The 13,375-nt window shown below is 38.8% G+C and overlaps 1 protein-coding gene across 3 annotated transcripts in view; it reads right to left on the bottom strand.

The window, feature by feature from the left end:
- The window catches only part of hivep1 (HIVEP zinc finger 1), a 47,531-nt gene extending 38,882 nt beyond the window's left edge, over nt 1-8,649 (bottom strand). For 2 of the 3 annotated variants that reach the window (XM_056741000.1, XM_056741003.1), the window contains exons 1-2: nt 8,543-8,649; nt 6,326-6,470 (exon numbers count right to left, since the gene is read on the bottom strand). In XM_056741000.1, the coding sequence (XP_056596978.1) occupies nt 6,326-6,365 (40 nt within the window). In that variant the 5' untranslated portion in view covers nt 6,366-6,470; nt 8,543-8,649. Of the gene's footprint in view, nt 1-6,325; nt 6,471-8,222; nt 8,363-8,542 lie in introns of those variants that run through there. The other variant, XM_056741001.1, reaches the window with a different exon arrangement.
- Between the last annotated feature and the right edge of the window lie 4,726 nt (nt 8,650-13,375).

Below are 13,375 nucleotides of genomic sequence, written 5' to 3'. Positions count from 1 at the left end.
TTATAACAATAATATTCTTCCACTCCTAACATGTGGATAAAACAAACCAGAACAAAAGTTACAAAGTTACCCATTTCACAGAAAGATGCAGACTTGGCAACACAGTTCCAACATGGCGGACGACCTACATTTACATTATTAATTTGGCTCATCCAAAGCGACTTAAAGTAGGAAAGCATATAATATTTTGTTAACACCCTAAACAGTACCAACAGCCCATAGAAAAAGATGCTAATGCGGCATCTAGTTATTTATATAATTGGTTTCATCATTAAATATATTATACATATTAACATTAATTCAACTCCAAAATGTAAATTTTGTTTTTCATTTTCAAGCCAGTTTGTCTAACAATTTGCCTGTTTCAAGGACATCACAAAACACTTCTAACCATGTATTTTGACAGTACCTGATATTACCTACACCTGAAAAAGTTGGTCATTGTTTCTAAAATAAAAAAAAAGAACAATGTCAAATATTTTGACAGTGGCATAATAACAAAAGCTGTTGACTCCTAAGAAGTTAAATTCATAGACTTTGATTTTGTAACTGAAAACAAGTATTGTGTCACCAAGTATTTTGTTGAGTCGTGGATTTGAAATTCTCATCATCTGACTGAACAAACGTGGAAAGCATGCGAGATATTACCACAAAGTCCCCCCTTAATCTCATATCTCGATTAATGAAAAGTTAACTGTATCTATGCTGACCATTACCCTAAACTGACTCTACATTGAAACCTTGTGATAACAGAGCAGAAGGACCCGTCTGTAGCCCCCAATGATGTCAGAAAAACCCACAGCAAGCAAACAAAGAAATATACTGCAAACCAATGTGTGTTGGACACCCTTCCTTCTTGAAAAACATTTATAGCTGTATTACTGGAAGCAGTCAGCGTTTCCATGGATGAAGGCGGAAAAAAAACTATGAAAATAAAAACAGTACAGGCCATTTAAAAGAGACCAGTGCATGTGACATCCACACCAAAACTCTTTATGCCATATGAAAAACAACCTCTCACGTTCAATTTCTTGCCCTCTCTCTCTCATACACACACACAGTTTCCTGATAGTCGATCAGACATGGCCAAACCTGTTACTGTGCTTCTGTTATAGTTACTGTTGCTAAAACGGAGGGTGATCCCAGCCGCAGGGAACAAGAACAGAGAGAGTGAGAGAGAGAGAGAGAGGGAGGGAGAAAGAGAGAGTTTCACAGCTGTATGGAAAAGTGCGGAAATGCAAAAAAAAAAAACTGGTTTGCACTTGTAAAACATGAAACAACAGGTAAAATTCTGCCATCCTCAAACGTGCAACAAACTTCCATCACAACTTTAAGCACCCTTAAATAAAAATAAATTAAATGATTCATAATAATTCATATTAAAATAATAAGTTTGCGACATAAATAATTCTTAGAACAATTAAGATGTGTATTATCAACATTATATTAATGTCATTTAAAATCTCATCCGAAAATCTTAAATCTCTTCAATGCATTTCATTATATAATGTTCACCTACATCTTCTACTAAAGTATATACTTACTGTATCTTATCATATAAAGGCCTTTGCATTGCATCAATAAAATTTAGATTTTTCTTGACAACTGGGAAAATAAATGGCTGATTGTCATACAAATGTTTTGCTTCTTAAAAAAAAATGTTGCTTTTTGAGATGACGTACCAAATCAGGTCAGGTGAGCCCAGAACCATCTGTCAACTTCCTGTTTAGTGCTACAAAAGACTGTAAGTTTCTGGAAACCAGCGGGTGCATGGACCCCTCTTAACCCCATCTAGACCTTTTGACATCTGATGGTAAGTGGAAGCAGAGAGTTGGGACCGGAGAAGAACATTAAAGAAAATTAGCCAATACAACATCCAAAAAAATCACCTTTCTGTCCTTCTGAATTCTGATATTGAATTAGAAAATAAGTGTGTGGTTTTTGCCAATGCGAAACTCGCCTCCACAATTGTGTTCTGAGTGTTGCGATGCGGTTGCTAGGGTGTTCCTCAATGGCTCAAGTCAAAGTAGTCCCAGCCCAACTCACTGGTTTAACTTGATGTTGACTTTAACAGAGCGATCATTTAAAAAATGTTTGCTGGATTCTTCTTGCTTTGTTTTGAAAGTCCATCCAAACACACCCTAATAAACCCGAACAGTTTTTCTATAGATTCACGCCAATGGCCGAGGTTTCTTTGCCGACTCAATACAGCCTTGAGGACACAGAATAATTCTTTAAAGATTTCTCCACCTGATGAGCTGTCAGCTACGAAATCATTCAGATCATCATTCAATAAAATAAATCAATTATTTATTCTATTTTATCTCAAAAATGATGTCAACAATGCCTCAAAGTGATCTTAGATTTGTCAAGTCTGTCAATATTATTGAAGATCTCAAACCTTTCTCATTAAATTAACCCTATCCAGATTAATTTACCTTAGCAAAAAACATTCATTTCACACATCCACACTCTTCATTTCAACAATTACACAGCAAAAAAAATGACTTTCTTACTTTGTATTTTCATCTTGTTTTCCAGTACAAATGTCAAAAAATTAATCAATCAAGATGCATCTTCTCGATGAGAAAAATATTTAATTTCAGTGAATTTTTGATTAAAACAAGCAAATAAATCTGCCAATGGGGTAGGAAGAATAATCTTGAATTAAGCTGTACCTTTTTCTGTCACTAAATTCAAGATTATTTTTCTTACCCCATTGGCAGATTTTATCTTGCTTTAATTACAAATTCACTGAAATTTCAGATTTTTTGTTGAAAAACAAGACTTACTTTCTTAGGTCATTTTGCTCATCAAGAAAATGCATCTTGATTCAAGAATTGTTAGCCATTTGTACTGGAAAACAATACAAAGTTACTAAGAAAGAACGTCATTTTTTGCGGTGTAGGCCACAGTTTCATTCGTTTCTTTTATTTTCCTTATGCAATTTCAGGAGAAACATCTAAGACCAAGTTGATACTGAAATTAAACACAACTGAGACCTCCATTAAATCCCTGAAACGACAAAAGAACAACCTCTGAGCAGTCTTCCTCCGCTGCCACAAAATAAATATATGTGCAAACTGTGAATCAAGCGATCCATCAATGTCACCAGACCTGAGATTATCAGCGCCGGGTTGCACAATCGGACCCTGTGCACGCCGGGACTCTCTGAAGGTCAATGACCCAACCCAAGAGTCGATTATTAACAGGCTTTCCGGGTCGCACACTCTAGTTGAGCATTCTGGGTAAAACATTTACCAGAGCAGTTATACAGGGACGTTCCAGGTCACGAAATCAGCGCCTTTGTCGCACAACTGCTACGACTTTTGCATTTTAGCATTCTGTGGTCATCTCCCATGAACAGAGCTGCAACAGTGTGACACAGTTAGCCGAGCACCTGCGCTTGGGAGATGCGCGTTAACCCAACGGCAGGTTGATTCAATATCTCAGACAGAGACGGAGCGACTATTTCGGGAGGAAGTGTGTTAAGAGGTGTTTTACAAATGGGAAGTGGAGGACGTCCCGGAGGAACTATTTAGGCAACTACAATCACTATGCCAACCGCTTCCATTGGAGGAATGTTCAAGAGCAACGTGGTCAAGACATTCAAGCCATGTTTAAAGGCTGTGAAATAAGAATATGTGTCCGTGCATGCAAATAAACAAGGGATAATGCATTTCATAGGAAAGCTTGACGTGTTCAAAGCTGCGGCTTAGAGGAAGTAGACGACTTTGCGCATGCTAATTTACATCGCAAAATGATTCACACACTAACTTACACAGTACACACCGTAGAAAAGAGGTCCGCGTCATTTTAAAATATCAAGAATTAAAAAAATCATCAAGCCGTGCATTATGTTGACAGAAACTAAATGGACTTTTCATTGCGTTAAAGAAAATGTTCATCCAAAAATACAAATTCTGTCATCATTTATTCTAGTCACATATTTTGAGAAATGTGGTTTTGTGTTCATACAATGGAAGTCAATGGGGTTCAATGTAGTTAGGTTACTAACATTCTTCAAAATATCTTCTTTTGTGTTGGGGAATATAAAGAAAGTCATGCAGGTTTGGACATGAGGGTGAATAAATGATGAGAGAAGTTTATTTTAGGTGAACTGTCCCTTTAAATGAGTGTCGACTTCAAAACAGTAGCAGAAAACAAACGTTTGTGTTGCATTCGTGACCTGTTTGTCGGTTTCTGCGAAACCGTTCTTCAGTGGTTTGTGTTTATGTAAATGCTGAGAATCGTGTGACATACGGGTTACAGTAGCACGAGCGTCTGTGTGCTTGGAGACCAGCTGTTTCAAAAAAGTAAACATTGAGCCCGGCGGGGGGGAAGAGGTTCCATACTTCCTGCCCGTTTACCCGCAAACTGCGTCACCAAAGCGTTCCTGCACAGTGCATAGCTCACGAGATGGCAAACACGGCCTGACACTTAGCAATATTTTCAACACGCTACCTTACAGTTAATACACCCTGGTAACCCGCCTCTGAGAACAATAAAAGCTTTATGCTCTTAAACTCGGACTGTCTGATGGGATTGTGACATGTGTTTTAGGAAGGGCGTGTACCTGGCTGATAGACAGTGGTCGCCTCTGTAACCATGACATCAAAAACACAGTGACCCAACACAAACCAGGGAATCCTCTCTAGTTCCTCCTCCCGGTGTAATTAGTTCCCTTTATTTCAAAACATTGTCATGCTGACATTTTTATGTGTTATGGCCTGAAGCCATACTCCAAACATGTTATTGTCCTCCATTTCTTACTGTGAACCTGTTCAAGATTCAATGAAAACATGCCTGTGTCGAATTTCACATCATAAAGAATATATATACTATTTTGTTTAAAGAAATCTAAGCATGTTGTACTCTGGGGTTATTTTCATGACAATTAAAAAAACTTGTATATCTGAAATGCATCAAGATGTTTTTTTATGATTTTTAGTATTAATTTACTAATATGGTATTAATTTATGATTCTTTTTATTTAAAGTCCAAGTGAAATAAAAAATGGCAATGCCAGTTTTTCATGAAATATTGCTGCGTTTATTTTAAATAGTTTACCAATGTATGTCATTCTCTTTAAAAAAAGGATGTGTCCTCATAATCTCTGCATATCGGTCCTGTAATGACCATCCATAGATGAGGTATGTTAGACGGCTTGGGCGGAGCATCCTTTAACTCCTCCCCTTCAAATGTCCGTCTGCCCCAGTTCCATTTTAAAATGAAACTGCTGGTTTTGTACATCCTATCAAATTGCAGAGAAAGACGAAAGCCCACTATATTTATCATAAAAAATTCCTTTTCACTCAGAAATGCCTCAAAATACACAAGTAAAAACGATCACAACTTCCGCTTCACGGGGACTTTAAATGCGCAAGCTATAGAAGAGCAAATAATTTTATGATGTATACATAATTTACAAGAATAAAAAAATATAGGCCTTTTGTTCGTTTTTCACACATATTCAAAATCGCGGGGGGTTAAAAACATTCAAAAAAATGACACATTTTAAAATCATTGATGTTAAAACGCTTCAGTTTCTTCATGCAAAACATAATTTTGTGCTTTTGCAGTCAAATACGACCTCGACATATTCATGACGGGTTTTGTAAGATTCTTCATCTCACTTTGGTTGCGTAAGGAAATATTCATGCCTCTTGAAATGACAGAACATAGGTCACAACATGTACAGTTCAAGTGGTGGGTTACGGGTGGGGTGGGGGGGTCTGTTACAGAGGAAATGTCTAAGATTCCACAGTGACGTCAGGCATGGAAGCGCAATTCTTGCATGTACCAACTTGCTTGCAGCACTTTTTGTCCCGTCTCAATCCAAGACAACATTTAGCGTGACCTTAGAGACCACGTGCAACGTAAATAAACAACACATGATTTGTAGTTATTTGTAAATGACAACCAGCAAGTGCATCATAACTCTACCGCTGCTCAGCTCTCTATGAAAGTGACGTGAAATACCTTCAACTTCCTGTCTGAACAGGAAAAAGGTCAATACAGGACATAAACTGTGTTCATCCACTGATTTGATTAGGTCTTTGAAATGATCACAAGCAGCACAAGCAAAACTGATTCCATAACACTAATATAATTCTCCTCACGAACGCACAAAGTCACAAAAGTCATCACCAACGTTTACAAAACAATTGTAACAGTTAGACTTAGAGTTAGCCCCTTTCTAAAAGCATTGTTGACCTACTAATATTTTTAATAATGTTTTGTAAGAAATGAGAGACACTTTCCACACAACTTTTTTCAGTGCGGTCCAAAGCATGTCCAAATAAAAAAAACACTCAAATCTCACCCTTCAGATTTTTGGGGTTGTTTTGCTTTGTACGTGGCATTTTCAGACTTTTCCGGCTGGCTCAGAGAAACATCATCCGGAACGATGCTGGATGGATTGCGGCCGATCACCGTGAGGAAAAGCTGCAGGAACACCCACAGCACATCTAATGGAGACAACAAACAGACTGAAGTCAATGCAAAACAGACTATGTAGAAACGGCCAGAGATGCAGGATTTTAAAGACACGTCTGGTGCTTTCATCGCGAATCTGATCAACATAAATGGCCTGTTATTCTTGATGTCTGGACTGAAGGATGAGCATAACTTGAATACACACACCTGCTTCTCTATGAAATGACCACATTTAGTGTACCATTATAGATATAAAATACACTGATCTACAGTTTCTGGAAACAATGCACATGCTTTTAAATAATAAAAATTAGCAATTCTGTAGAATGCAGCATGCTTGTACCTCAATTCTCAAATCAAGCATATTAAGCAGAGAATTAGGCACTCACTTTAATTCCAAATGATGCGCAACTAGATTTAAAAAGATGAATAAATCAGTGGTTATACTATGGCATCAGCAATGCCAAGGTTATGGGTTCGATCCCAGGGGATTGCACATAGTCAGAAACAAAATGTACAATGCAATGTGAGTCGCTAAAGTGTCTACCAAATGCATATTTCTAAATCTTAATAACAGTGGGATGATGAAAATGGGATGGTGGGATGATGTACTACTAATAAGGTAACGGTGCAAAATATACAAACCATAAATGCAATACACAATGTCAGAAACTATTGACTAGTGGTAGACTGATATTTTTTAATACGGAGACAAATAACTTCAGTCTGGTCTGGTCGACAATAACAACTTGTTTATGTATGATGATAAATAGATTACAACTGCAGGTCTCAAGCAGCAAATGCGTTTCTTGACATTACATGATGGTATAGTAAACCCTCACATTAGATGAAGATCCTTTAAGTTGTATTCTATATACACGTTTTTTTTCCGCTCTGTTGCAAAGATGCCTCGCCCAAACATCCCCGCATGCATCCATTCACACCGCGCGCCAGATTCCGCACAAATGTTTCGCCTCACCACATTACATAACACTTACTACGAGTGTGTATGATTTCTCCGTGTGGATCTCTACGGCAATGACATCACCTCCCCGTGGATTCGAGCACACACACAGCGCATGCACCAGGTCTCGCACACTCGCAGGACTTTTAACAATCCCACAACGCGAATACAACGTTACAATGTTGCCGCCGCAACACGTCACACCTGCTACTGTAACGCAATGGTCACAATGCAATGTCAAGGTCAGGGGTTCGAACCACAATGCATGCCGTCAATGCACAATGCGTCTGCCAAGTACACAATAAAACACAATGTCCAAAATATCAGTCTACAGATTTTAGGAAACACCCCGAAACCAGTCTAACAGAAACTGCTGCACAAGAGTCACATGGGTCACATACGTAGCTTGCTTGGCATGCATTGGCAAAAAAAGATGGCACAGGGGTAGCTCCCGCAAGAGCCCATATAGGATGAGTCGCGCATATACTAAGATCCGCATGCGATGAGTCACCACGTGTCTAAATCTTCGACTGGAACCAAAACGCTACATTTGCCTCCAAATGTGACCACCGCGCTCTCGCGAAACATTTGTAATGCCCAATTCAGGTGAATGGCGCATTAATGCCTTTAGGAACACGCGAAGAGGGCGGAGCCGGGGAAAACCCCTGTGAGTCCTCTGCAACAGGACGCGAAAGAAGAAACACTTACACTTCCCTAATTCGATACAAAAATGCGCTTTAAACCGGCCGAAGGAGCGCAACGCGCATCCGATACACGATAGTTTGTGTCATGCGCTCGGACGGGGATGTTTTATGCTTACCTGCCGTCGCTATCGGCGACTCTCTGCAACAGTGTTGCGCGCTTGATAAACATTTACACCCCGCGTATTAACATTCTGGAGACGTGCACTCTCGGCGAGATACAAAACACGGGCCGGACCCAGCAACAGCTTGCCAAAACCAGCTTAACGCAAACTCACACAAACATGCGCATAAGTGTACTTGCAACAATGTACCCCAAAACAACAGCGCTAGGAGACACGTTAACGCACCTCACGTGTCCATACAACGCACTGCGCTGCGCATCCAAGCGCTTATTAAGACATAGAAACGCGTCTGTTTCTTAACTTTGTGTACTTACAGGTGCAGTCTGAACTGTTGTCAAAGGAATTCAACTTGTAACGGTCAGAGGTCTGTGTTTTTTTCCTTCTCTCTCGCTCTATCTTCTCTCACTTTCTATTGCAGGAAACCGACAGGCCCACTGACGTCAACGGGGGTCCCGTCTCCGCCTCCCAACCAGAGCGAATGGCGTCAGGGAGTGTCTCGACGGCCGATAAAACACTATATTAAATTGCGTTACGCACCCCCTGAGCTGTAATTGTTAGAAATATTCTTTTAAAAGTTCAAATAAAGTCAAATTAATCCGCGTTTTCCAAAAAGCACGCGGAAAAAAGCGTGTGGCACGAAATTTCAAAAGCGGCGCTTGTCGTTATTCCCCTCGGCAGGGTCCCTTGTGCGCATAGTTCAGGACTGACGGTGTTCCCGGAGGTTCCTTGTTTGTTAGGTCACGTTGTGCCCCTCAACCAGCGCTGGGCTTTCCCGCACAGATCCACACCAACAATGGCGCACACAGCACGCAGCTTGCGTTTGTCTGACATGTGCTTCTGCGCAAAACACACCAGTGGAGATGCACGAAACGCAATGTTCAAACGCGCGAGACTCTTTGCAGTTTAGTATGCGCGTTTCTAAACACTTAAAGATGTCGCTATCCGTGCTGTTTTTTTTTTTCATTTATAATGATTAGCATTCATTGCACAGATGTTTAAGACACATAATAACTGTTTATTTTTGCGCCGAAAGACTGTGAGGTTTGTTGGAGTGCGCAGAGAAGTGACGAGGAGGATGAGCTGAGTTTATAAACCTCAGTGTTGTGCACCCCACTGTGACTTATGTTTGTTACTTTACTACAAAAACAATTGGATTTTGTATAAAGGGATTGATTTATATTTCTAAATATTAAGTCTTTTGAAATTTAAGAATCAAATTTAGTATTCCAGGTGTTTTAGCAATCGGATGGCATGATTTAACATGATACATGTGCACATTTTAATTTTTATGACTAGCAGTAAGGATAAGACTGTTTTCATTCCTTCCACGTGTCTGTCCTTGTTCTCAGCCACAACTCATACCAAGACAAAACACCGGAGTTGAGAATTGAATTAAACATTCTTTCTCACAAACTAAGCACTTGAGAAAACCTGAATCATTGATTGATGTTTTGTTTTTCCCAATGATTGATGCCATTATTTGATTTGAATGCGGCAAATGGTTTATTGAATGACTATAGAGTGCAGAACCAAAACGATTATTAACTACCGTGCATCACTGATTTCACAGGACACCAAACATCCATTAACAACTGTGCTAAGCCACCCGAAGACATCACCAGACACACAGTATGCACAAATCATGCTTCTCGGCTATTTTTAAATCCACATCCAAAGCATCACACAATATGTCTGCCGGTATTTGTGTTCACAAATGACACATCGATTAATGAGAAAGGTCAGAGAATTTCCGCCCGGGGAATATAAATAGCTCTTTAATGATGGTGCAGAGGTGACTATCTGTTATGTGCTTTCTCCAACAACAAGCCCACAGGGAGAGAGATATATACGTATGCCAGTGACGAAAGCATAGCATCACGGTACAGATTTTTCTTCCTGGGCTAATATGCATTCGCTCTCCCTATATCTTCCCCTCCTCCGTATATGTTGCAGGAATGAATGTAACCCGCAAGTCCGTGTCTGATCATCTTCATTTATATTTGAAAAGTACAATGAACAATGAAGGGTTAAGAAACATTTCTTAGATCATGCTGGGATAACACAAATCATGTTGTGCACAAGTTTACACTAACGTTGAAGCAAAAAAAAGAGACTTGACACCCAATACTTTATTTCGATGTATTTACTTCGTCATGCCGATTAGATTAGATTAGATTAGATTCAACCTTATTGTCATTACACATATACAAGTACAGTGTAACGAAATGTAGTTTACAAGAAAGGATGCAAAAAGTTGCTGCGAGTTTTAAGAGCTACTGCATATATCAGCTTTTTTCATTTCTGTTGGGCACGTAGAACAAAACAAACCCCCACAAACTGCTGTCGCAAACCCCAAAGACGAAACAGGGAAACGTCACATCGCACGTAGTCTTGAGGTCCCTATGCACCCGTCTGAATTTGAGGGGGTGAAGTTTTATTCAAAGATGCCTCGGTGACAGCCAGCCGCCCGCACACTCTCCATATTCTATTGCTGTGACTCATTCACTCTCAACTGCCACCATTACAAAATGGCATCCTGCATAGTGTGCCTCTGCTCTGCTTCTCACTCACAAGTTTGTGAATCTTAAAACTTTTCTTAACTTGTTTTAAAGGCTATTAATCTCGTTCTTAGCGCACTTTTTACTCTTGCATGAATTCTTAGTCGATATGAAAGCTGGCCTCATTTTTACTTGCCTATCGCACATCTCTTGATCTTGTCTTATTATCAGCTTCTAAAAGCAATAAAATACTTAAAGTGACAGTTCAACCCGAAATGACAATTGAGCTTGTAATTCCAAACCTCCCATCTAAAACAAACGTCTTGCACATTTTGAAGAATGTTGGTAACCAAACAACAACATCAAATTGACTTCCGTTATGAACACTAAACCTCTGAGACATTTCTCAAAATAACTTCATTTAGGTTCCACTGAAGAAAGAGTCAGGTTTCAAACCACACAAATGATGACCGAATTTTTGGGTGTACTATCCCTTTAACGCTGAAGATAATCGTTTAATTACTGTACCACAGCTTTAACACATGGATGTGTCATCTAGTTGCTGTCATTGTGTGTAACTTTAGAGTTTATCAGTGTCCAGTGACAGAGGTTTGTTGCATCACCCTTGAACATCATTTGGTACGTGTGTCACTGGTTTCGTGTCACATTCTGTACAGCCGTCCTCCGGGAGCAATCCTGTTTCAGATATAGCATATCAAAAATAATAAGCTATTTGCATACCCGAACTGGCACTATCTCTAACACAGATAGAAATGCAGTGTCTTCTTACAGTCGAAGCTCTTCAGTACTTACTAAACATAGTGGAATCTTTGGTTTCATTTTACATTCGTTATCCTTAATAAAAGTGAATGGTTGTGATAGAAAACCATTAGAAAACTAATGAAATCCAGTCAGACTACATTTTGTGATATCATACAATGTCATTGGTTTCATGATCTGCAGTCTATAACTACACAATTTGCAACTGCTTTTATGGTCACAGCTACAGCAAAACATTATTCACAACAGATTGTATTTAGAAAATGTGGAAGAAATGTAGGGAGGGTCTTTATTTACATCCTTTGGGATGGTTGATGATACAAAATCTGTGACATCAGCCAAAAAAGAAAAGTTACATCAGAGGAAAAGGAAGTGATTGCATGTCCCTGAAAGATTACACACACCAACATAATTTTAATCAATAATAATCATTTTAATAACGTGTACACATATGTGTACAAACATTCTCTGAACATGTCGGGATACATTATAGTTTACATACAGTAGAGGGCAAAACTTTATGTGCAAAATGCATATTTATGTGCAATAATTAAATTAATGCCTGCTCAGGTTTGATTAAACTATCAAAATGAGATGTACTGTATATGATATTAAATTGAGTTTGGGAGAAAGTATTATTGTGATTTAAAAAAAATAGAGAATAGGTGTTAGTGGCAACAACACAAACAAACATATGGTCTCCGCAATGAATCAAGTTGTAATTTAATTTAATAGAATGCAATAAAATATGAATTTAAATAAAAATGAATACAAATGAAATATAATATAAATTGTGATATTACTAGCCACTGTCCAGACCAAATGTATGTAGCCGTGCAGCTTTAGTTTAATAAATAAAAAAGCATAGAAAAACAATAAGCTTACATGAGGTGAAGCATACATTTACTACAGTTGAATTAGTTATTAATACTTTGTTGATTCTCTCTCTTTTGGCTCTTGACTCAGTAAGCTTTGTTTAAGCTTTGTTGATCATTTTATTCCAAATCCTAAAGTTGAGATTCCGTTTACACTACAAGCACATCTACACACCACAAAATATTTAAGGCCTCTTTAATCATATATTTGAAATATACAATTTTTAAAGTTGGAGATCAGTTTCTTCTGTAAAAAATGGTTACTTTTACCCTGTGATATTTCATTATGTAACATGTTTTTCTCAGCAGGTCCTCTAATGTCCTGACCGATGAGAAGTTGTTAACCTTTACTTATCACACAACACTGTGAGTATCTGCTTGTTCTCCATACAGAAGAACGTCTCATCTCAGCTACTGCTGGCTCTTCTATACTCTGCAAGCAAAAGAAGGTTTATGGTTATTATTAACTTGGACGAAGTTGAGAGAAGGATTACATCTGCTAGACACACAGTTACAAACAATGGGCCGCTTGTGTGGGCACTGAAGGATTTGATTTCCTCTTCTTCAACTCACGTGGATTAATTTAGCATTTGTTTTCTTCTTATCGTCATGGTTTTTTCTGTATTTTGTCATTATTGATCTGTTTAGAAAGATGAATATTGATATTGGTAGAATAAAAAAGTATCTTTAATCTGTTATCAGCATTAAAACAATTATTTTTCTGCACGTAGTTTCATCAGCCCTGTGTTTCAAGCCTCTGATGGTCACGGCAGGGTGGTTTATGTAATGTGAATGTGTTATGCTGTAATGGGATTCAGAGATGGAGGGCGGGGGAAGCCTCGTCTCTCATCACTGCACCGGCTTCTGTGTTTACACTCTGACATATGATGTTACATAATGTTGCCATGGAAACCTACAGACACCCACCCCTTCGAGCTACGCTCCACCCAATGCCACAAAAAGGGTCAACGCACTCATATTAGAGGGATGTTCA

The sequence above is a fragment of the Triplophysa dalaica genome, chromosome 25 (genome assembly GCF_015846415.1).
Source record: "Triplophysa dalaica isolate WHDGS20190420 chromosome 25, ASM1584641v1, whole genome shotgun sequence".
Classification (NCBI taxonomy): domain Eukaryota; kingdom Metazoa; phylum Chordata; class Actinopteri; order Cypriniformes; family Nemacheilidae; genus Triplophysa; species Triplophysa dalaica.
Note: the sequence above shows the minus strand (reverse complement) of the source record. Positions and strands in the feature narration are given on the sequence as shown.